We start from the raw sequence: 21,940 nt of genomic DNA, 5'->3' as shown, positions 1-21,940 counted from the left end.
AACACACTTGCTTGTTTCCACCTGGGTCCACTCTGTCCCTGGTCTGCAGGGGACAACCCACCATCGCTGAGGGTGTCTCTGCCCGGCCCCTCAGCTGAGAAAGTGGCAGGACAGCCTGCAGGGCCGGGCGGGACGAGGCCACAGGCCTGGAAGCTGGTCACACTGAGTAGAACCCAGCTCCTTCCAAAAGGGACGGGACAAGGTCGTGGGAGAAGAAGGCGGCTCAAATGGGGGCCGTGGTGTGCAAGGCTCCCCAGGGACGGGATCCCAGCCAGGGTGGACAGCCCCGGGCACGTCCTGGGAGCTCACTTGACACTGTCATCCTGGTCAGCAAACTCCTCGTCGTTGAAGCCAAACTGATCCACGAAGGTGGCCGTCATCTGCTGGACCTGGTACTCAGAGAAAGCCTGGCAGGGAGGGTGACGCAGGGCAGGCCTCAGCCCGAGGCTGCTCCCAGAAAAACCCACTGGTGCTTCTCGGCTTCTCCCAACCTAACCTCTCAGGAGAACACCAACGCAGGGTGTGTCCAAAGAGCTTCGTTTCCTTTAAGTTTCAAGATCATCTACCAGGTCCCCCAGGGTTTACTGATGGAAGGTGGCTCAGGGGGTCCCCCCCTTGTTGCAGGGGCTGCGCCTCTGGCCCCTCCCCTGCTCGAGCCTGGTGCGTGGGGACTAGCACGTTCCCCTGGGCTGTTTCCCGTGGCAGCTCAGCAGGGTGCTGTCCAGGACACCCTGGAGGCCCAAGTGCTGCCGAGAGCGGGTCAGGGCTGCCGGAGGTGTGCAGAGTGACCACACGCACCTGCTGCAGGGACAGCTCATTAGGGAAAACGCCCTCCATGTCCTCATCCTCACTCGAGGGGTGAAGGTGGTGGGTGCTTACCTGAAACAGCCAGAGCAGGTGGACGTGAGCCCCGCACCCCCCGGGGCTCCTGCCCCCTGGCCCCTCCCTTCAGCGTAGGGCACACTGGGCCTCGGGCATCAGAAGCCCCTGAGCACACACTAGGGGTCCTGGTGTGACAGGGAGGGGGCTCTGCTGACGCTTCAGGGGGCCAGCGGGGCCTGAAGCCGGACAGGTCTGCGTTGAGGACACACAGCTGGAGACTCCACTGCACACAGGCGGGGCCACGTGGGTGCGCACGCACACACGCACACACACGCGTGCACTCCTGCGCACACACGCGCATGCACACACCTGCCCGCACGCCCACACGCCTGCACGTGCGCCCACACAGGCAGACAGGAGGGCACGGCCACAGCGCCAGCTGACGCCGTGCGGCGGGAACAGCCAAGCCCCACGAGTCCCTCACCAGGTCCACAGCGTTCCTGCGGTTGGTCTCCGCCAGGGTCTCCTCCACAAAGTTCTCCCAGCGCCCTCGGCAGTCCGCAGGGAGCCCTGCAAGGGAGCACGGCTGGTGAACCAGGGGTCGGCGCCACTGCGCACAGGTGGGGAGAGCCCGGAGGGGACATCTGAGGGCTGCTGGAAGGGAAGGAGGCCAAGGCAGCCAAGGGTCCCACAGGAACTTGAGGGCGCTCGCAGGGACAGGGCCCAAACTGAGCAGGTGCGGAGCCCTGAGCTCACTTGGCGCCCAGGTAGCTGCACAGCAACCGGGGAGGAGGGCCGCTGAGGAAATACAGCCCAGCTTCCTTCTCTGCGCCCAGCGCCCCCTGCCACCAGCCCTCTCAGTCGCACCCACGTGCCTGTGTGTGCCTGTCTTCTGGAAAGGCCACAGCCCCAGAAAAGAGTCCGTCTGCAGCTGGTGACGGAAGACCACAGCAGCGAGCTTCTGGCTCACCTCTTGCACCCCGAACTGTACCCTCTGTGGGGAGCCTCCCCAGGCCCGCACACCCCTTGTCACGGGCACCAAAGGACCCGGGGGCCAGGCACACCCCCTTGCTTCCATCCTGGAGGGCCACCCAGAGCTTCCTCAGCTCACCTCTGGCCGTGGGACACAGGGACCACAGCTGAGACCCTGTGAGGGGGTGGCCACACAGCCTGCGTGGCCCAGCTTCCTCAGCCGCATGATGGGGGATGAGCCTCAGCTCCTCCTGGTGCCTGCTCCAGGATCACGCACCTGAGGCCTTGCCACAGCGTGGCCATCTTCCCACACCCTCTGTGGGGAACCCCCAGATGGAGCTTACTCCTTTGTGCAAACACCATTCACTGAGCACAAGCGTCCCACATGGGGCTGAGGAAGACTGTCCTGGTCATGAGGCTGGTATGCACACCAACCCCAGCACCTTGGGGAGTCCTGGCTGCTGTTCCCCCTCAGCCTCCTTGACTCACTCATGCACTCCACCTATCTGTCCATCTGTCCACCCAAGCTCAGGGGCCTCTCAACACCCTGCTCAGGCTGGCCCAGGCATCGTCCGCCTGAGCAGGGTCACCCAGACCCTTCTGAGCTGCCCGCCTTCCTGCCTGAACCAAGACCCCCTTGGGCCTCCCCCAGCCCAGCTGAGGAAGCCCGGTGCCCAGGAGTTGCAGACCACGCCAGGACATGAGAGGGCCAGAAAGGGGTGTGAGTGTTGGGGCCCCAGGGCGGGAGAGTGGGGGTGTCTCAGGCTGAGGACAGAGGTGAGGCCCGACCAGCGGAGGGGCTGCCTCTGCTCGGGCCCCACAGCCTGCTCTTCAAGCACAGAGGCTACCTCCCCCCCGCTCCCCCTGCTCCACAGACTTGTGCTGGAAAGATCTGCAAAACTGGCTGAGTCAGAGAAGGAGGGCGGCATTCGGACAGGACTTGGGTGGTCCCTGAGCAGAACACAGGAGAACCTTGGGCCACTTGTGCTTCTGAATGCTGGCACCGGACAGGGTCTCAGGGCACAAGGAGACCCCCCACGGATGTCTGTTGAACAGAACGGACACCTGGGACCCAGGTCCACCTGAGAGAAGGTTCCACGTGGGAAAGCAATCTGATTCCAGTGCAGTTACCACTTGCTGAGGGTCAGGGGTCAGAGGCAGCGAGGGCAGGAAGGGCTCACCTCGGATGACGTCGCTGATGTGGGTCTGCATGGGGCCCTTCTCCAGGTTCTGCGCCACCGCATTGGCGATCCGGGTAAGGTGGCCCATGTTGCCGCGCCTCATGCCGCCCGCCGCCCTGGAATGAGCAGCAGGACCAGGGGGCCACTGGGGTTGCCTCACTGTGTGTCTACCAGGGCCTGACCTTGCCCTGCATGGCCTTCCCTGGGCCCACTCCCCGCCCCCCCCCCCCCCCCCCGCAAATCCTTCCTCACAGCCTTACCTGCAGGACACTTATTTTTGGAGAGCAGCTGCTGTGTGCCAGCCAATCACTCCACTCGCACTGCTCCTACCCCACCGTCCAGACCAGAACTCCATTCCAGCAGGGCCTGATGGGCCTCTGCCCGCCCTGCAGGCCTGGTCCAATGCCGTGTCCCTCGACCCACTCTGACACCTCTGACCTGTCCTAGCCCCCGACGCCCTCCCAGCTCTGCCCGGAGCTGGCTGACCCGAAGGAACACCCAGTGGGGCAGAAGACTCAGAAAGACCAAACACAGTGCATCTCTGCTGTACGTGCTGACCCAGGGATGATCAAGAATGGACACACGGGACCCAGAAGCAGGCAGGCCAGGGCAGGGGCTACTGCAGGTGGCCGGCGGCTCAGAGCTAGCCTGTCTCTGCCCGGCTCTCTGCCCGGTGTCCATACTGCCTCCCCCTCACCAAGCTCTATGCACCCTGAGGCCCACGGCCTGGCTTCTGTCCACCGTTCCATCCCACGCTGCCATGCACACACAGCTTTGTGTTCAACCTCTCGTCACACACATGACCCAACAGAAGGGCACCTCTTAAAATCCCTCCTGTGTTAGGAAGATGTAAAATGCTCACACATCTAGAAATGCAGCACTTGAGTCACAGAGTGGACAGAGTTGCTTTCGACCATGTTCTCTGTCTTAAAAGCCTGACAGCGCCCCAGAGAGGAAGCAGAGGTGAGCTCCTGAGCCCATGAGCCCAGCCTGGTAGAGGAAGGGGTCAGGAGAGCGCCTGGCGATACAGGGAGGCCCGTGAGGAGCTTCCCAGGGTGCAGGAGGGCTGGGCCAGGGACAAGGCCTCTCAGCCTGCTGTCTTAACCTCTGGGGCGTCGTGGACCCTCAGTGACAGTGATGATGTACGCCCCACAACAGGTGCCCATGCGCACAAATACAGGATGTACAAGAGCAGGCTCCGCCCAGGGCTTCAGTGGGTACTGCAAGGACCAGGCCCAAGGAAGGACAGATGGCCGCATCTTGTACATTGTACGTATTCTACAGAGGATGCAAACTGGTGGGTTCTGTACCAGCAGGATGTGGGCCATGAACCAGGTGAGGACAGAGAGCCCCTGGGAGCAGAAGTCGGCAGGGCCGAGGGAAAGCAGGGTGAGGGTGGGGCTGGGGCTGCCCACACGGGGCCCCACAGGCCACACCTCTGGGGGACCTGGGTGGTCGAGACGTTTAGGCCGGGGTGAGACCATCTGTGTGTTTCAAAAAGATCCCAGCTGGGTGGGGCAGGAGAGCCAGCAGGAAGTAGCTTGGATGCGCTTGGGAGGGTTCAGGGCTCAGTGAGAACTGGCTGGCGGCTGGGGTGGGGAGATGGGAGAACTGAACTGAGGACACACTGTGGGTATAAGATGGGGTCTTGGCTGACAGATGGGGAGGGCGGGGGTGGAGTACAGAGCTGCTCAGCCGGTCTCTTCTGGTCCCCCTGGGCCCTGACCTTCCCTGGACAGCACTTCTAGGTGTTCATCCAGGAAAAGGACCCCCTTCCTGAACTGGACACCCCACGGCAGCCCCAGAACCCTGCGCTGGGCCCTCAGGCACCACCTGCAGCCCCCCAGGGGTTCTTACTGTGCGTGATCATTGGCTTCCCAGGCCTCCAGGATCCTCTGGACCAGGCAGCACTTCTGGAACAGCTAGAGGGCCAGGTGACACTGGTCAGGGTCTACAGGGCTGCACACTCCCCTCCACCCACCCCTAGACGGTGAAGCAGGCACATCAGCACAAAGCTCCTTGTGGGCGGGGACACCATTACGGCCTCTCTGCAGCCCCCAAACCCCCTAGGGCTGCCCAGTTCTGCTCCTTCCCCTTGGCTTCCTCCCACCTTCTCTGTGTCCAGAAGCAAAAGGAGTGAGCCTGAGGGCTCTTTCCTGTGCCTGCACATTTGTTCTGGGACTCAACTCACACCCCACCCCACACGGGGCCCCCCCGCACACCCCCACCCCATGGCCCTCACCACCGAAGTCGCCTGCCCCCAGCTGTCTACCCCCTGGGCTGCCGTCCAGCTCAGGCCTGCACGTTGCAGGCCTCGCTCAAGCCACACCTTCTGTGGGGACTCTCACCAAAGACCAAGGCCTTCCCAAGCCTCTGCCCCTCCTGTGTGGGCCTCACAGCCAGCCTGAGGGTCAGAGCTATCCCTGCACAGCCCCGGGCCTTGCCAGGGAAGCATCTCTAAGTGGGCTCCTTGACACGGGGAGGGGCGTCGGTGCTACTTCTCAATAGCACCCAGCCGGGCACTTGCTTGCTTCCTCTCCTCCTTAGCAAACACCTGCTGAGGCCCACTCTCTGCCAGACACAGTGCTACAGCTGTTTAGGGCAGGGGAGACACAGACACCAAGGGTGTGCCCGCTTGAGGCCCCGGAAAAGCTGTGGGCAGTCCCGGAGGTGAACGTCCGTCATGCACTCATGGGCGAGCAAGGAAGAGCCGAGGAAAAGAAGAGAGAATGTAGTTTCAAAAGATCCATAATCCCAGAACATTTTCTCATGAGAATTCGACACATTCTCTCTCTTTCCCTTGCATCTGCCTTCATGGCTACGACAGGGTACAGCGGACTGGCCTGGAAGGAGCAGACCCTCCCCCTCCAGTGCCTCGGCTCCCCCAGCACAGTGGCCCTGGCAAATGTGGACACTTCCTTTGTGACTCGCGGTCTGATGGGTGGAGGGAGGGCAGCGCATCCACGTCCTGGGAGGGTTAGCGGTGGCCATGGCGGCCGGTACTTGTGCTGACAGCCACACACTGAGGGCGGGGCTCAGCAAGCAGCGATGCGCAGGGCACACAGCAAAACACAGGCCACTGGCCGGACTCACATGGGTCACCATTGTGTTCTCCGGGCGGCTGGCGGCAGGCTGGGGGGTGTCCGGGCCCCTGTCCGGTCCGCTGGCTTCCGCCCCGCCCTCCCCAGCAGCGTGGGACAGGATGGCGGCTATGCACAGCTCCACTTGGACGTGCAGGAAGTTGTTCCAAGTGAACTTGAAGAACAGGTCCTGGGGCAAGCAGAGGGCAGAGGGGGTCTGTGCGCTGGTTTTCTCCTGGCGGCGGGACCGCACAGGTAAGAGGTCACTGTCCCCGCCATCTAGGTGGTCAGGGGATGCCGAGGCTCTTCCTTGACACAGTGTCTCCGGGACCACGGCCCTCCCACGCCAGCTGCTGCCTTGTTCCGCTCCGGCGGTCTCTGCCCTCATCTGACCACGCCCTCGCGTGGGCTAACCCTTTTGTCCTTAAGTCAGAAGCTCAACTCACTCTTAGCCTTTTTTCTTTCCCAGGTATCCTCATACCTTTTGCTACCTGGTATTTTTACAATCCTTCCTTTATGATTTGTCTTTGACTCATGAGTTACTAGAAGTGCATTAAATTCTCAGACACCCAGGGATTCCATTGAGGAGGGGACATGAAATCAAGAGGTGCACACTCCCTGAAGGGACCCAGCAGGGCCCAGACCCCAGCGGCACAGGCTGAAGCCCAGAGGAGGCTGAGTGAGGGTGGCCACATGGCTCCCCCTGGACCAGGGCTGGGCACGGCAGCCTGCTTCGGACTCTCTGGTCCCCCATGCCAGTAGGGAGGCAGCAGCAAGGAGGAGTGACACAGAACGCCTGTCCACATCCCTCTGGCCACAGTGGCTATGGCAGCCTGCGTCTCAGGCCCCCTGCTGTCCACGAGGGAGGAGGAGGGGCGTGCGGGGGTGGAGGACAAGGTGTAGACTCCACCCCGAGGCAGGAGAATGGGCCCTTCCTCCACACCAAGGATTTGGGAGATGGCTAAAGGCAGGAAGCCCATCTGCCTAACACAGTTCTCCACAGAAACATGGTCCCAAATCTCAGCTTCACTTTCTCTGCCTGTGTGACCCTGAGTGACCCTGGAGGTGGCTTCACGATGTTACCTCTTCTTCAGCACAGAGTCAGACCTACCTCCCAATAAAGAAAAGCCTAGGCCAGACAGCTTCACTGGTGAATTCTACCCAACATTTAAAGAAGAATCAACAACAACAATCCTCAAACTCTTCCCCCAAAAAGAAGGACTACTTTCTAATTCATTCTATGAGGACAGTATTACCTCGTTATCAAAGCCAGATGAAGACACGCCAAGAAAACCACACACCAATATCCCTCATGAACATCAATGCAAAAATCCTCAACAAAATACTAACAAACCAGACTCAGCAACATGTTAAGGGACTGCACTCCAAGACCAGGTGGGATTTATTCCTGGAATGCAGGGATGGTTTGATATCTGAAAACCAATGTAATGCACCACATTAACCAAATAAAGGGGAAAAAACAAACACACAATCGTCTCAACTGATATTGAAAGCACATTTTACAATATTTGACATATTTTCTTGATAAAAACACTTAATAAACTAACAATAAAAGCAAACCTCCCAACGTGATAAAGGTCATGTGTGGCTGGCCCACCACAAACACCACACTCAGGGGTGAAGGACTGAAAGTTTTCTCTCTGAAGAACAAGGCAAGGACGCCCGCTTTCAGTGTTGCACTGGAAGTTCTAAACAGAGCAACTGGGCAAGGAACAGAAATAAGAGGCATGAAACTGGAAAGAAAGAAGTAAAATTACCTCTTTTCACAGATGATGCAATCTTATATGCAGAAAATTTCAGATTCCACAGAAACGGTTGAGCTAAAACAAGTTCAGCAAAGTCACAGGACACAAAATCAACACACAAATAGTACACTTCCACACACTAACAACTTAGATTAAAAAAATTAAGAGAACAATTCTATTTATAACAACATTCAAAAGAATAAAATACTTAGGGGGCGCCTGCGTGGCTCAGTTGTTAAGTGTCTGTCTTCGGCTCAGGTCATGATCCCAGGGTCCTGGGATCGAGCCCCACGTCGGGCTCCCTGCTCAGTGGGGAGCCTGTTTCTCCCTCTCCCTCTCCCCCTGCTTGTGTTCCCTCTCTCACTGTGTCTGTCAAGTAAATAAAATCTTAAAAAAAAAAAAGAATAAAATACTTAGGAATAAATTAAACCTAGAAAATGAAAGACCTGTACACTAGAAACTACAAACAGTGCTGAAAGAGAGTAAAGAAGACATAAATAAATGGAAAGACTCCATGTTCATGGATTGGAAGACTTAATTTTGTTAAGATAACAATACTACCCGAAGTGATCTACAGACTAATTATCTATCAAGATCCCAATGGCACTTTTTTTTTTTGGTAGAAACAGAAAACCCATCCTAAAATTTATACTTTTTTAAAGATTTTATTTATTTGAGAGAGAGAGAGCACGAGAGAGGGGAGGGTCAGAGGGAGAAGCAGACCCCACTAAACAGGGAGCCTGATGCAGGGCTCTGAGACTATGACCTGAGCCAAAGGCAGTTGCTTAACTGACTGGGCCACCCAGGCGCCCCCCATCTTAAAATTTATATGGAATCTAAAGGGATCCCAAGCAGCCAAAACAATCTTGAAAAAGAACAAAGTTGGAGAACTCACACTTCCCAATTTTAAAACTTACTACATAACTACAGTAATCAAAATGGTGTGGTGGTGCCATGAGGACAGACACAGAGACCAAAAAAACCAGAGTCTAGAACTACACCCTCACCTATGTGGCCAACTGGTTCTTTTTCTTTCTTTTTTTCCTTCCCTCTTTTCCTTCCTTTCCCTCTCCCCAACCCCTTTCCTCCTTCCCTTTCTTTCTTTCTTCTGTTTAAGTAATCTCTAAGCCCAGCCTGGTGGTCAAATTCACAAGCCTGAGATCAGAAGTCACATGCTCTACCCACTGAGCCAGCCAGGCTCCATGTGGTCCACTGATTTTCAGTGAGAGTGTCACAACCATTCAAAGTGGGAAAAGACAGTCTCTCCAACAAATGTGCTGGAAAAACTGGGTATCTGCAAGCAAAAGAAAGAAGTGGGACCCTTATCTTACACAACATACAAAAATTAACTTAAAACAGATCAAAGGCCTAGTAAAGCTAGAACTATAAAACTCTTAGAAGAAAACACAGGGGGAGAGCTTCATGACAGTAGACCTGGCAATGATTTCTTGCATATGACACCCAAAACACAATCAATAAAAGAAAAAAATAGGTAAGTTGGACTTTATCAAGATTTACAACTTTTGTGTCAGATACTATCAAGAGAGTGAAAATAATCTACAGAATGGAAGAATGTATTTTCAAATCATATATCTGGTAAGTTTTAATATACAGAATACATAAAAAGCTCCTACAATTCAACCATTAAAAAAAAAACCCAATTAAAAAAGAGACAAAGGACTTGAACAAACAGTTCTCCAAAGATAATCATTAGGGAAATGCAAAGCAGAACACCCACCGCCGTGAAATACCACTTACAACACTAGGATGCCTATTATTAAGAAACAAACAAAAAACCCCAATAAACAGAAAACAGGTGTTGATGAGGATGTGGAGAAACTGGACCCCCTATGCACTGCTGATGGGAACGTAGTTGGTACAGTCACCGTGGAAAACAGTGTGGAGGCTCCTCAAAAAATTAATCACAGAAATACGTTCTGATCCAGCAATCCCACTTCTGGGTATATACCCAAAAGAAATGAAAGCAGGTCTCGAGAGTTACTGTCTACCTGTACTTAGAGCAACACTACTCATAACAGATAAAATGTGCAAGCAACCCCGGTGTCCCCCGCCGGACGAAGGGACAGACAAAGTGTGGCCCACTGGCATCGTGGAGTAGTACTCAGCCTGCTGACACCTGCCACGACCCGGGGGAGCCCTGAGGACACTGTGCTGAGTGAAATAAGCCAGACCCAGAAGGACAAGTCCTGTCTGGTTCCACTTCTAGGAGGCACCTGCAGCGGTCAGACCCAGGGGGACAGAGAGCAGACGGCGGGGCCGGGGAGGGGGCTGTGGGGGACAGTGCTTACTGGTCACAGTTTCTGTTTGCGAAGATGAGAAAGTTGCAGAAATAGACAGTGGTGATGGTTATATAACATCGTGAATGTACTTAATGCCACTGAATTGTACACTTAAAAGTTATAAAAATGGTAAATTTTAGGTTATATGTATTTTCCCACAATAAAATAAAAGCAAAAAGAGAGGTGAAAGAGAGGGAAAAGGAAAGGAGGCCTTTTCTAACTGAACCCCCTGATCCGTATCTGGGCTCATGGGCCAAACACTGGAAGAAACTGACAGTACTTCAGGCCTGGTTCCAAGGCTGGCTCCTCCTGGGATAAGGGTTCAAACGTTAGAAGACTTCAGCTCTCTGGGAGCAGAGGCCCTACAGAAGGCAGAAGACAAGACTGGAGACTGCATCTACTCATGGCTGACAACCACGGTGATGCCCCACCCTGTCAGCACCCTCCGTCCACAGCAGCTGCCCACAGCCGGCCCTGCCTGCCTGCCCCTCTCCCTCAGGCACCAAGGCTGTCCTGGGGGCAACTGAGAGGCATCTGCGGATGAGAGGACCATTTCCCACTGGCTTGGGCAAGAACTGCCAGGGTGACCTTCGACAGTGGGTGACCAGGAGTGGGCAAGAACTGCTAGGCTGACCAGCAGTGACCCCACTGCTATTCGAGGACGTTTTATGTTGAAGAGCTATAATAAAAGTTCTATCTTCAGCAGAAGTCAGAAAGGAGATGGACCGTTATTTCCCCATTCCCTCAAACTGGATTAGAAATCTGCCCTGTGCCTTCAGAGCAATTCTCCATGAGCCTACAGCAAGGCCTGTCCCACTGTTACTCAGCACGCTTCACCAGCGACAGTGCTGTCAGCCCTGGCACGGGTCCGGGAAGTAGTCTCTCTGCACAGACCATACCTGTTCCGGGACAGAACCAAAGCCACCCCTTGGGCAGACCCTTGTCCGTATGCTGAGGTCCAGTGCCTGCCTCTGATGGACACTGCCCAGTCTGCCCACCCGCTGCAGACCAGAGAGCCACACAGACAGCCACGTGGGGCTGGCGGCCCTGCCCACTCACCAGCAGTAAACCCATGGTGTTGAGCCGGCAGAGCTCCTGGTTGATGCTAGGTGTGTTTGTGTGTAGCAGTGCGGCCGTGAGGCGGGCACTGTGCAGACGGGCGTTCCCCAGGGGCTCCTCCAGCACGCCAATGGTAGTCAGGATTGCTGTTTTCTACAAAGAAGCACCACCCAGTTAGAGGCTTGCAATCAGCATGACCACTGCTGGCTTCTCTTAGCTCTGGTGCTAACTGCTCAAAGGGTTAGGGCCACTCCTCCATGATATGGCCCAGCCTGGGGAGGCATGGGATGTGTGTGTGGAGGCTGGTCAAGGCAGCACTGCCTGCAAGAGGAAGTGAGGGGTCAGCGGGGTTAGGAACCCCACCACTCCCCTCAGGGCCTCACAAAACAGTAAGCAATGGTGGTCCACTGCCCCAAGAAGCCCAGGGATGTCTGGTCTCAGCAAACCAGGCAAGGAGATGTGCACCTCAGCTCATGAGACATGTCCAAGATGGGGCCAGCTCTCTCAGGACCCTGAGCTAACCCCACGAAGACTCTCAGAGGACACGGGTAACAGCGGCCTTGTCACACTGGACGCAGGTGTTTCCTGACCCCATGCATGGCAGCATGATGTGTCCACCTTCTTGTTAACCAAATGTTCCAGAATCCCTACCTTCACGAAGCTCACTTTCTAGTGGGAGAGGCAGACGGTAAGTTGATAAAAAAAAAAAAATAAGCTGTGCAGTAAATCACAGGGGGTGCTAAGAAGCGCCCAGGAAAGGGAAAGAGGGCCGTGACTGAGAGGGGCTCTATGGTGAGGCTGGATGGCAGCTAAGCGACTGAGCCCTTCTCTGCATGACCCAAGTGTTGCCCAGAGCTGCTGAGCTGAGCAAAGGGCTCCCCTGGGACCCTCCCTGACCCCTGGCCTGGTGTCCCTGACTTGGAGGCCAGACCTCAACTTGGTAAACGGGCTCTCAGATGACCCCTATTTCAGAGCACAAGAGTCATGGGGGAGGCGGGGGGGCTGCAAAATGTCCAACCCCTAGGCCTTACCTCAGAGCAGAGATGGATACTCAGCAGATGAGGGTGTGAAAACATGCTTCTGGCATCTGCCTGGTGGTTCTCAAGTTGGGGAGTAGGGTCCTCTGCTTGCAAACCATCCTGCCTACAGTGGCTGCACGGGTCCCTAATAGCTGGTCAGGGTCACCTACCTTCGGCGGGCTGAGCAGAAGCTGGTGGAAGTCCTTCAGCCGTGGCTCAATGCCGTGCAGTACGCCGCTGCTGACGGTACACAGCCCTTCCCGTCCCTGAGAAAAGGAGTCCACCAAGCCCTCTGTCCTGTGGACAAGGACAGCAGATGGAGACACGCAGGATGCGCCCCATCCTCTGTCTCACCTCGCCCCCCAACGCCTCCAGTCATCGGCTCAAGGATGGTTTGGTGACTGGCAGAGAGAGAAGAGATGCACCACTGGCCTTTAGAAGACGCTCCCAGGTGATGGCCGAAGGCAGCCCCCTTGCCCCCACTGGGCTGGCGGCACCTCTCGCTCACTGGACCATCTCCGACCCCCTCCCCTTGTTTTGGAAATAGTCATCATGGTTCCCACTCCTTGGCTGAGAAACAGGAGACAGGACTCCCCACTGTCCCTCCAGCTTTTTCCAACTAACTTCTCAGAGATCTTCACATAAATAATTTTTTTCAGTTATAAAAGTAATATGTGACCATTATAGAAAAACATTTTAAATACAAAAAAAGAATAAAAAAGAGAATCAGCTGGCTCATCTCTATTTTTGGTGGTGGTGGTGTTTTTTTTTTTAAGATTTTATTTATCTATTTTAGAGAGAGCGTGTGAGTGGGGGGAGGAGCAGAGGAAGAGGGAAGAGGAAAGAATCCCAAGCAGACTCCCCGCTGAGCGTGGACCCACCCCCCAACACAGGGCTGGACCCCGGGATCCTGAGATCATGACCTGAGCCGAAACCAAGAGTGGGACGCTTAACTGACGGAACCACCCAGGTGCCCCTCCTCTCTGTTTTTATGTGTCATTTTCATGCTGTCCCTTCACCACAGCCAAGGCTGGGAAAGGCCCTCAGAAGAGCCCCCACTTCCTACAGAAAAGGACCAGGCTTCCTGGGTTCACAAAGATGCAAACAATCAATATTCTGGTGGCCTAACTAGAGTAAACAATGACTGCATCATCATTCTAGTTTTAGGTAATAAACTAATAGATATGTACTGGGTCCTAGAGAGAAAGAGGAAAACTGCTAATAATCTCACTACCAACATTAACTCAATTTCTTGTCATTTTCTTGTTCTTTCATTGTTGCTGTTAAGTCCAGTTTATCAATGCCGGGGCTTCGACAAAACTCCCTCCAGAACAAGGAAATAAGAGAACTAGTCAGCCCGGGAGACGGGCCACCACCACCGTACAGGAGGGGACAGAGTAGAGCAGACAGACGCACATATGCGCACACTTCACACCCCACACAGGGGCATGCATACCATACACGCACCCCACACGCTGGGACAGTCCACGGGGAAACTCACTGGCCACGCCTATTCCACAGACACATCTATGAACACTCTGGAAGCTGGTGACCCTTGGTGCCTTCGGACTGGGGCGGGAACATGATGGATGCCAAAGGTCAAAGGAGCTATACATTTACCTTTTCAACAAGGAGAGTCTACCCATGTAATTACTTACATAATTAACAATTTGTGAAAAACACCACATACCCAGCCACTCATCACATTTGGCACTCACTCACGCAAGACACTCACCCAGCCCGCCTTGTCTCCAACAAGGTAAGTAACACCTGAGTCCCACTAACGAGGCAGCTCTCAGTCTGGTCTCCGTCAAACATGTTCTTCAGAAGCTGCTCCACGCACTCCTGCCTGTCAGACACACACAGAGCTCACTGCTGCTGGAGCAGACGCACCGCCTGAAGCCCAAAGGACCATCTCTCCTCTCCATGGAGGAGGAACACCCTAAGACTCAGAGGGGCTTTGCTCAGGCTCCAGGCCAGGCACCCAGGGTTCTCAAGACCTCCTGCCCCTGCTGGCCTGCAGTTACTGGACCTGGCAGGAGACCCATGGAGCCCCTTCCCATGAGAAACAGCTCTAGCAAGTTAACTAGATGTGGTATTTCATAGCCAGCTCATCAGAATCTGAATCGGAGGCAGCAGCAGCATCTGCCGGTGCTCAGGGCAGGGCGTGGAGACACCCTAATGACTCAGAAAGACCCCGCACCCACCCAGGCAGGCACCCGCAGCCAGCACTCACGACTCCAGCACTGTGAGGAGGGGGTCGGGCTCCGGAGCCTCCTGCAGCTGACTGCCCTGCTCTCTGCCCAGCCTGATGATGTCACAGAGGGTCTGAGAGGCGTTGGACTGTCTCTGGAAGGAAAAGGAGATGCCGCACTCCCCTCAGGGTTGAGGAGAAAGGCCAGCAGAGCTGCCTCCTGGACAGTGGGAGTTACCCCACTGCTCAGTTCTCAGAAGGACACTGGACTCTCTAAACCAGTCCATTTCAGAGCTGCCTGACTCGCCTTTCTGGTGTCAGGATGCAAGTCTGGTCAGACCTTCCAGATGAACTGAACCATCCCCAAGAGTCCAAATGGGGCTCTCTCAAGGGTCAAATACACCACACAGACATTGCTCTATCCCTTGAACCATCTTGAGATATACTGTATATGTGACCATGTTACAGACACTGTATTTTAAATTCATATTTAAAATATTAAGTATTAAATCGTAGCTGGTAACATTCAGAATGAGTCCTGGAAGCTAATGGAAACGGGCAAGATGCTACAGAGAAAGCAGGAGGCCTCGACTCTTCTAGGACAACACTAATCCTTAACCGGTGAAAATCTGGACAGCGCACTTGCAACAACGTGGGGTGTTCAGTGATGCAGATGAACTGACTAGAGAGAAATATCCCCTGGCTCCCTGCCACGAGCATCAGAACACACAGCCCTCACATGCACGCTGTGGGAACTCTGGGCTAAAGGAAGTGCGTGCACGACTTATTTTAGGGAGAAATGAAAGCAGCCAGCAGGTCCCTGTGGCCTCACCCCTGCCTCTGGGCCGGGGAGGAAGCCAGTCAGCCCACAGCGTTCATGCTGGTGGAGTGGCACCCACCGTCCTCAGTCGGGAGCACAGGCCCCCTTGCCCAGCTGTCTGACGGCCCCGGAGACAGACAGGAACAGAAAACAGAGTGGCCGGGCCACGGCAAGGCTAAGACATAGTCGTCACCACTGTTCTCCAACTGCAGAGGGCGAGCAAGTGTGTTTAGTTTTGTCACACATAGAAAAAGGCCTATCAGGATATACTCCAAACTCTCAACAGTGACTCTTGCAGGGAGCGGGCAGGGGGCCAAGAGAGGAAGCCCCACTGCCATCCTACATGCTTCTACACTGGCAGGGGGGCCTTCCTCCCAGAGCTCACACCCTCGTAAATCCCACCTCCTCAAGCATGGGCTGGACCCAGCCACTCCCTTCAAGAGAGCAGAATACAGCCACAGTGCAGACTGTCCCTTTAAAAAAAAAAAAAAAAAAAGATTTTATTTATCTGAGAGACAGCACACAAGTGGAGGGAGGTGCAGAGGGAGAAGCAGGCTCCCCACTGAGCAGGGAGCCTGATGTGGGACTCGATCCCGGGACCCTGAGATCATGACCTGAGCCGAAGGCAGATGCCCAACTGACTGAACCACCCAGGTGTCCAGACTGTCCCTTCTGAGTTTGCAGAAGAATGACTTCCGTCTTGCTCACTCCAACGGAAGCCAGCAGCACCCTGAATGCTGCCCTATGGACAGGTCCACCGCCCTCAAGGAACGGAGTCCTGCTGAGCCGTGGGTGACCCTGGAAGCGGGCCCTCCCCTGCTGAGCCCTGACATGACCAGTCTTGTGACAGACCCTAGGCAGAGCACCCACTAAGCCATGTCCTGGTCCTGACTCATAGAAACAGAAATAAAAAATACTTTCTGTTATAAGCAACTAAGTTTTAAAGTAATTTGTTACTCAGCCAGAGATGAGATAACTAATTCAGCTCCGTTGTTTTTTATAAAATGTAGTTTTATTTTTTTACTGAAAAGAAACAGTCTAGAAGTCAGTGCTTGATTAAAGGAGGAAAAGTGTCTAACTGGTCCTCATCTGAGGAAAGGAGCAACTTGCCCCCACAGCAGCAGAGACCATTCTCCAATAGCCCCGAGTGGGGGGCTCTATAGAAGGCAGGCTCCGTGGGAGCTAAACTCACATCTTCATCCTGACTTGGATGGATCAATTCCACGAGTCTTTGGATGATCTTCTCTTCATTAAGCCACTGAAAGGGAAAAAGAGGCCTGTCAATGACGCTGTTCATGTCTAACTCAACAGAAGGGAAGTCGTTTGGTGCAGAAGAAATCCATGAGCCAGGTTCCAGGGACAGAGAGTCTTTACCCAACAATGTGTGTCCACCCAGACCCAGAAAGAAAAAATCGTCATCAAATTCTGGAGTGATCCAAACTCCATGAAGAAGAGAACCATGGTCTTTCTGTCCCAGTGCTAGACTCTTCAACATACTGTCTTCAGGATATCTCAGAAGACAGAAGGGGCTGGAGCTGGGGCTCTCCCCCCAGTGCATGGCCTGGCTGCACGTGGAGCCCAGCTATGCTCCGCTCTCCGTGGCGTCAGGGCCTTTCCAAGAGCAGGAGAAGCACAGAGGCCTGGTGCAGCTGCAGGAGTGCTGGGAGGACTGAGTGCCCAGCACTGTTCAAGGCACAAAGGTGGGGGGCGCCCCGGGGAAACCAAGGCACTTCCTTATCCCAGACCGGAAGATCTGCCTCCGTGGCTGCTCAGCATCGAGTTTACGCGGGCTTTCTGCTGTTAACAGCTGATGTTTATGCTGCACTCACTGCCTAACGTTAGCTGTCATGACTAAGTGTTTGTGGAAGGCAGCTCCAGAATGAGCCTAAGGGTGAGAAGTGCCACCTTGATGACACCTCACCTGACGCCAGGAGCTAGAAAATGGGCAAGAAGGACCAGTGCTTTATTTTAAATTACATTACAAACAAAACCTGCCTAACAACAGTGAACAGCTTATCCAGCACTGATTTCCTGGTTTCTTTGAGATGAGAATCCTCCTCTTTTCTGGGAAAGCCGTCAGGGAGCTACGAGCACTCCTCTTACTGGGAGCCTGTCAGGACAGACACATTCACAGACTCTAGGACAAAAAACAGGCCTGCTTTGGTCTTTATTGTTTTCGCTGCATGGAACCCCTGTCAGCTAATGCCTTCCTCATAAAGCCAGGACCTGACAGAACTCCTGCTCTGAGGCCACAGGGGCACCAGGATCTGGGGGGCGGTAAGGAAAGCCCTCTTCTGTTTCTTCACAGAGGAGGAGGCCAAAGTGTCGGGGGAAAAGGAACACTCTGCTCCTTGCTTCTGGGTAGACTGAGGCAGTACAGCAGAAAAGGTGCAGACTGCAGGCCCAGCCTCAAGTACAAGCCTTGACAAGAACCCCTGATGACGCCACAGGGAGAAAGTAATGCTGGATGGAAAGCCAGGGGAGCTGACCTTCCCGCGTTCTCTGAGCTCCCTCACCCAACTCTGGCCTCCCTGAGCCAGGCACTCACTGTGCATTCAGCCTGCAGAGCACTGGCAGACAGGGAGAGGGCCCCGGGGAGGAGGGGCCCACACACTCACATGCAGGACATCCAGCCGGAGCCCAGCCGGCTCCACGCAGCTGACGAGGCGCAGCAGCAGGTCCATGAGGGCCGAGGTGCCAATGTGCTTCAACACCAGGCCGATGAACCCGTCCTTCTTCTTCAAGAACAGAATCACCTGAAATCAAACATACCCTGACAAGCCTGACAACCAATGAGATGTTTCCCCTAAGAACTCACACGAGAAAGATGAATTTTCAATTATACAGAGCATAAATTGTGGAAAGACCTAGAAAAAGTTTTAAGAAAGACCTCTCCAAAGGACAGCAGAGACCTGAACACAGGGAAGTTCCATGAGGCAGTGGTGGGGGCCCTATGAGGCCCCTGGGCTGATGGAGGTTTGCTGCACGGTAGGAGGCTTTATGCTAACATGTCACAAATACCGAGAGAGGGGCTGTGCACATAGCTGCTCCAGACTGCTCATCCGGTACCGCATGGAGCCCATTCAAAAAAAAAAAAAAAGAAAGAAAGAAAGAAAGAAAAGAAAAAACTCCAGGCTCTAATGACCTTTCCACTGAATTCTACCAAACATTTAAAGAAAAATATTTCCAATCTTATATACACTCATCCAGGGAACATAAGATGAAAGAATACGCCCCATATCATTTATATAAGAACATAAAATTTTGATTCTGAACACCTGATAAGGGCATTATAAGAAAGGCAAATTAAGCCAATCTCACTGATGATCACAGATGCAAAAATTCAGCACATGAAAGAAACCATAATGCACCACAACCACGTGGGTGCACACCATGGAACCAAGGCTAGTTTAACATTAGAGAAACAATCAGTGGAATTCGCCTGCCAACAGAACAGAAAAGAAAAATTCTATCATCAACTCAATAGAGAGTAAAAACATTTTTTAGAAGATTTTATTTATTTGAGAGAGAGGGAGAGGGGCAGAGGGAGAGGGAGAAGCAGGCTTCCCGCTGAGCGGGGAGCCCGATGTGGGACTCGATCCCAGGACCCCGGGATCACGACCTGAGCCGAAGGCAGACGCTTAATGACTGAGCCACCCAGGCGCCCCCAAGAGAGTAAAAACATTTGACAAATTTCAACAACCATTTATGTTATAAACTAAAAAGACTAGGAATAAAGAAAATTCCCTTAATTCTGATTAAAAAGTGTCTATAAACACCCCACAACACACATCATACTTAACTATAAAATGTTGAAAGCTTTTCTTCTCAGGTGACAAATAAAACAGGGAGGCCCAGTATCACCATTTCCATTCAACACTGTACTAAGGGTTCTAGCCAATGCAATCAGGCAAGAAAAAGAGATAAAAGGTGTAAGAATTACAAAGGACAAAAGAAAATTGTCATTATTCACAGATGATATGATCCTGTACACAGATAAAACAAAAGAACAGAAAGATAAACTGCCAGAATATCAGCTTTACTGACAATCACCAAAACCCGGAATCACCCTAGATGGATGTGAACAAAACCCGGAATCACCCTAGATGGATGTGAACAAAACCCGGAATCACCCTAGATGGATGTGAACACACGACTGGTGGAACGCCTGGTCCATCTACCCCATGGACCACCACTCTGCAAGAACAAGGAATGTACTACAGATTTTAGAAATGGAAACAGACTAGTGCCAGGGGCTAGGGACGGGTGAAGGGGTGAAGGTGGGAGTGGCTACAAATGGGCAACACAAAGGACCCTTGTTGGTTTTTCGTTTTTTTAAGATTTTATTTATTTATTTGACAGAAAGAGAATGAGAGATCACAAGTAAGCAGACAGGCAGAGGGAGAGGGAGAAGCAGGCTCCCCGCTGAGCACGGAGCCCAACTCGGGGCTTGATCCCAGGACCCTGGGATCATGCCCTGAGCCGAAGGCAGACGCTTAACCGACTGAGCCGCCCAGGCGCCCAGACCCTTGTTGTTTTGGAACTGTTCAGTATCCAACTGTAATGGTAGATACATGAACCTATACAGGTGATAAACAGTATAGAAGTCAATACACACACACACACACACACACACACACACAACTACAAGCAAAACTGAACAAACGTGTAAGATCAGTGGATTGTATGAGTATCAATGTCCTGCAGTGATGTTCTACTAGTGTTTGTTTTATAAAATGTCACTATTGACAAAACTGAGCAAAGTATACAAAGGAGCTTTTCAAATTATTTTATACAACTGCATGTGAATCTACAATTATCTCAGTAAAAAGTTTCATAAAAAAGATACCATTTAAAATAATATGAAAATATCGACCACCTAAGAATAAACCTAATGAAACATGTGTAAGACCACCACACAGAGAATTACAACATGTTACCAAGAGAAATTAAAGAAGCCCTACTCAGGGGCACCTGGGTGGCTCAGTCGTTAAGTGTCTGCCTTCGGCTCAGGTCATGATCCCAGGGTCCTGGGATCGAGCCTCACATCAGGCTCCCTGCTCCATGGGAAGCCTGCTTCTCCCTCTCCCGCTCCCCCTGCTTGTGTTCCCTCTCTGTCTCTCTCTCTCTCTCTCTGTCAAAAAATAAATAAAATCTTAAAAAAAAAGAAAGCCCTACTCAGCTTTGTCACTGTCACACAAAAATAGCCATAGACAATATGTAAGTAAATGGGAGTGGCTGTATTTCAGTAAAATTTCATTTACAAAAATAGGTGACAGGTTGGTTTTGGCCTGTGGGCCACAATTTGCCAACTCCAATCTAGAGCCAATGTAAGCCTAATAAAAATAAAAATTTTGACAGGGGGAGGAGGGCAGGGGAGAATGTGGAAACTGACGAACTCATTCTAAAAGTTGTTCATTCTAAAATAATACAAAAGGTAAAATACAGTAACAAGAAATTCTGAAGAAAAACAAAGTGAGAGGACAATCAAATACCAAGACTTATAAAGCTACAGGTATTAAGACAGTATTGCATTGGTGCAATTACAGACAAGAGAACGAAGTCCAGAAATAGCCATATTATATGTGAGCCCCTGACTCAGAGAGAGAAGGGCCTTACCAATAAATGGTGCTGTGCTAACTAGACACCCTATTAAAACAAAACCAAAAAACTTCAACCTTACATCATTTATAAGAATCAGTCTCAGGGCGCCTGGGTGGCTCAGATGGTTAAGCGTCTGCCTTCGGCTCAGGTCATGATCCCAGGGTCCTGGGATCGAGTCCCACATCAGGCTCCCTGCTCCACGGGGAGCCTGCTTCTCCCTCTGCCTCTCTCTCTCTTTCATGAATAAATAAATAAAACATTAAAAAAAAAAAGAATCAGTCTCAAGTAAATTATAGATAGACATATGCAAGGTAAAACTATAAAGTTTCTAAAAGAATACAGAGAGTATTTTCATGACTATGGTAGGCAAAGGTTTCTTAACAGAACAACAACAACAAACTCCACCAACCATAAATTAAAATAATTATGTGAACTACATAAAAATCAGAACCTCTGTTCATTAAAATACCATTAACACTAAGCACTGGAGGGTGGCTAGCCAAAGCAGGAAGATGCTTGCAACACAAAATCAATAGACTTGTATCAATGAAATATAGAGAATTCCTGCAAATCAAAAAAGAAGAGACAGCCAGGGGCGCCTGGGTGGCTCAGCTGTTAAGCGTCTGCCTTCGGCTCAGGTCGTGATCCCAGGGTCCTGGGATTGAGCCCCGCATCGGGCTCCCTGCTCAGCGGGAAGCCTGCTTCTGACTCTCCCACTCCCCCTGCTTGTGTTCCTTCTCTTGCTATGTCTCTCTCTGTCAAATAAAGAAATCTTAAAAAAAAAAAACAAAAAACAGAAGAGACAGCCTAATAGAAAATGGGCAAGAGACTTCACAAAAGAAAATATCCAAATGGCCAATTAATACTTTAAAAAGTACTCATCTTTATTAGTCACCAGGGAGACTGCAAATTAAGACCACAATGCTAGGGATGCCTGGGTGGCTCAGTCAGTTAAGTGTCTGCCTTTGGCTCAGGTCATGGTCCCAGGGTCCTGGGATCGAGTCCTGCATCAGGCTCCCTGCTCAGTGGGGAGCCTGCTTCTCCCTCTGCCTCTGCCTCTCTTTCTGTCTCTCATGAATAAATAAATAAAATCTTAAAAAAAAAAAGACCACAATGCTATATT

The 21,940-nt window shown here is 52.5% G+C and overlaps 1 protein-coding gene across 9 annotated transcripts in view; it reads right to left on the bottom strand.

The window, feature by feature from the left end:
* Positions 1–21,940, bottom strand: part of PPP6R2 (protein phosphatase 6 regulatory subunit 2) — an 87,178-nt gene that overhangs the window by 4,992 nt on the left and 60,246 nt on the right. For 7 of the 9 annotated variants that reach the window (XM_088025443.1, XM_088025444.1, XM_088025442.1 and 4 more), the window contains 12 exons: positions 17,832–17,969; positions 16,406–16,471; positions 14,436–14,548; positions 13,935–14,048; positions 12,370–12,496; positions 11,181–11,333; positions 6,069–6,245; positions 4,833–4,897; positions 2,976–3,091; positions 1,307–1,392; positions 799–879; positions 310–407 (listed from right to left, as the gene is read on the bottom strand). In XM_088025443.1, coding sequence (XP_087881569.1) covers positions 310–407; positions 799–879; positions 1,307–1,392; positions 2,976–3,091; positions 4,833–4,897; positions 6,069–6,245; positions 11,181–11,333; positions 12,370–12,496; positions 13,935–14,048; positions 14,436–14,548; positions 16,406–16,471; positions 17,832–17,969 — 1,334 coding nt within the window. The remainder of the gene's footprint in view (positions 1–309; positions 408–798; positions 880–1,306; positions 1,393–2,975; positions 3,092–4,832; positions 4,898–6,068; positions 6,246–11,180; positions 11,334–12,369; positions 12,497–13,934; positions 14,049–14,435; positions 14,549–16,405; positions 16,472–17,831; positions 17,970–21,940) is intronic. The other 2 variants (XM_088025447.1, XM_088025448.1) reach the window with 1 other exon arrangement.

This window comes from Eumetopias jubatus, unplaced genomic scaffold (assembly GCF_037043125.1).
Source record: "Eumetopias jubatus isolate StellerSeaLion01/CBP00866 unplaced genomic scaffold, mEumJub1_p1.0 scaffold_8, whole genome shotgun sequence".
Classification (NCBI taxonomy): Eukaryota; Metazoa; Chordata; class Mammalia; order Carnivora; family Otariidae; genus Eumetopias; species Eumetopias jubatus.
Note: the sequence above shows the minus strand (reverse complement) of the source record. Positions and strands in the feature narration are given on the sequence as shown.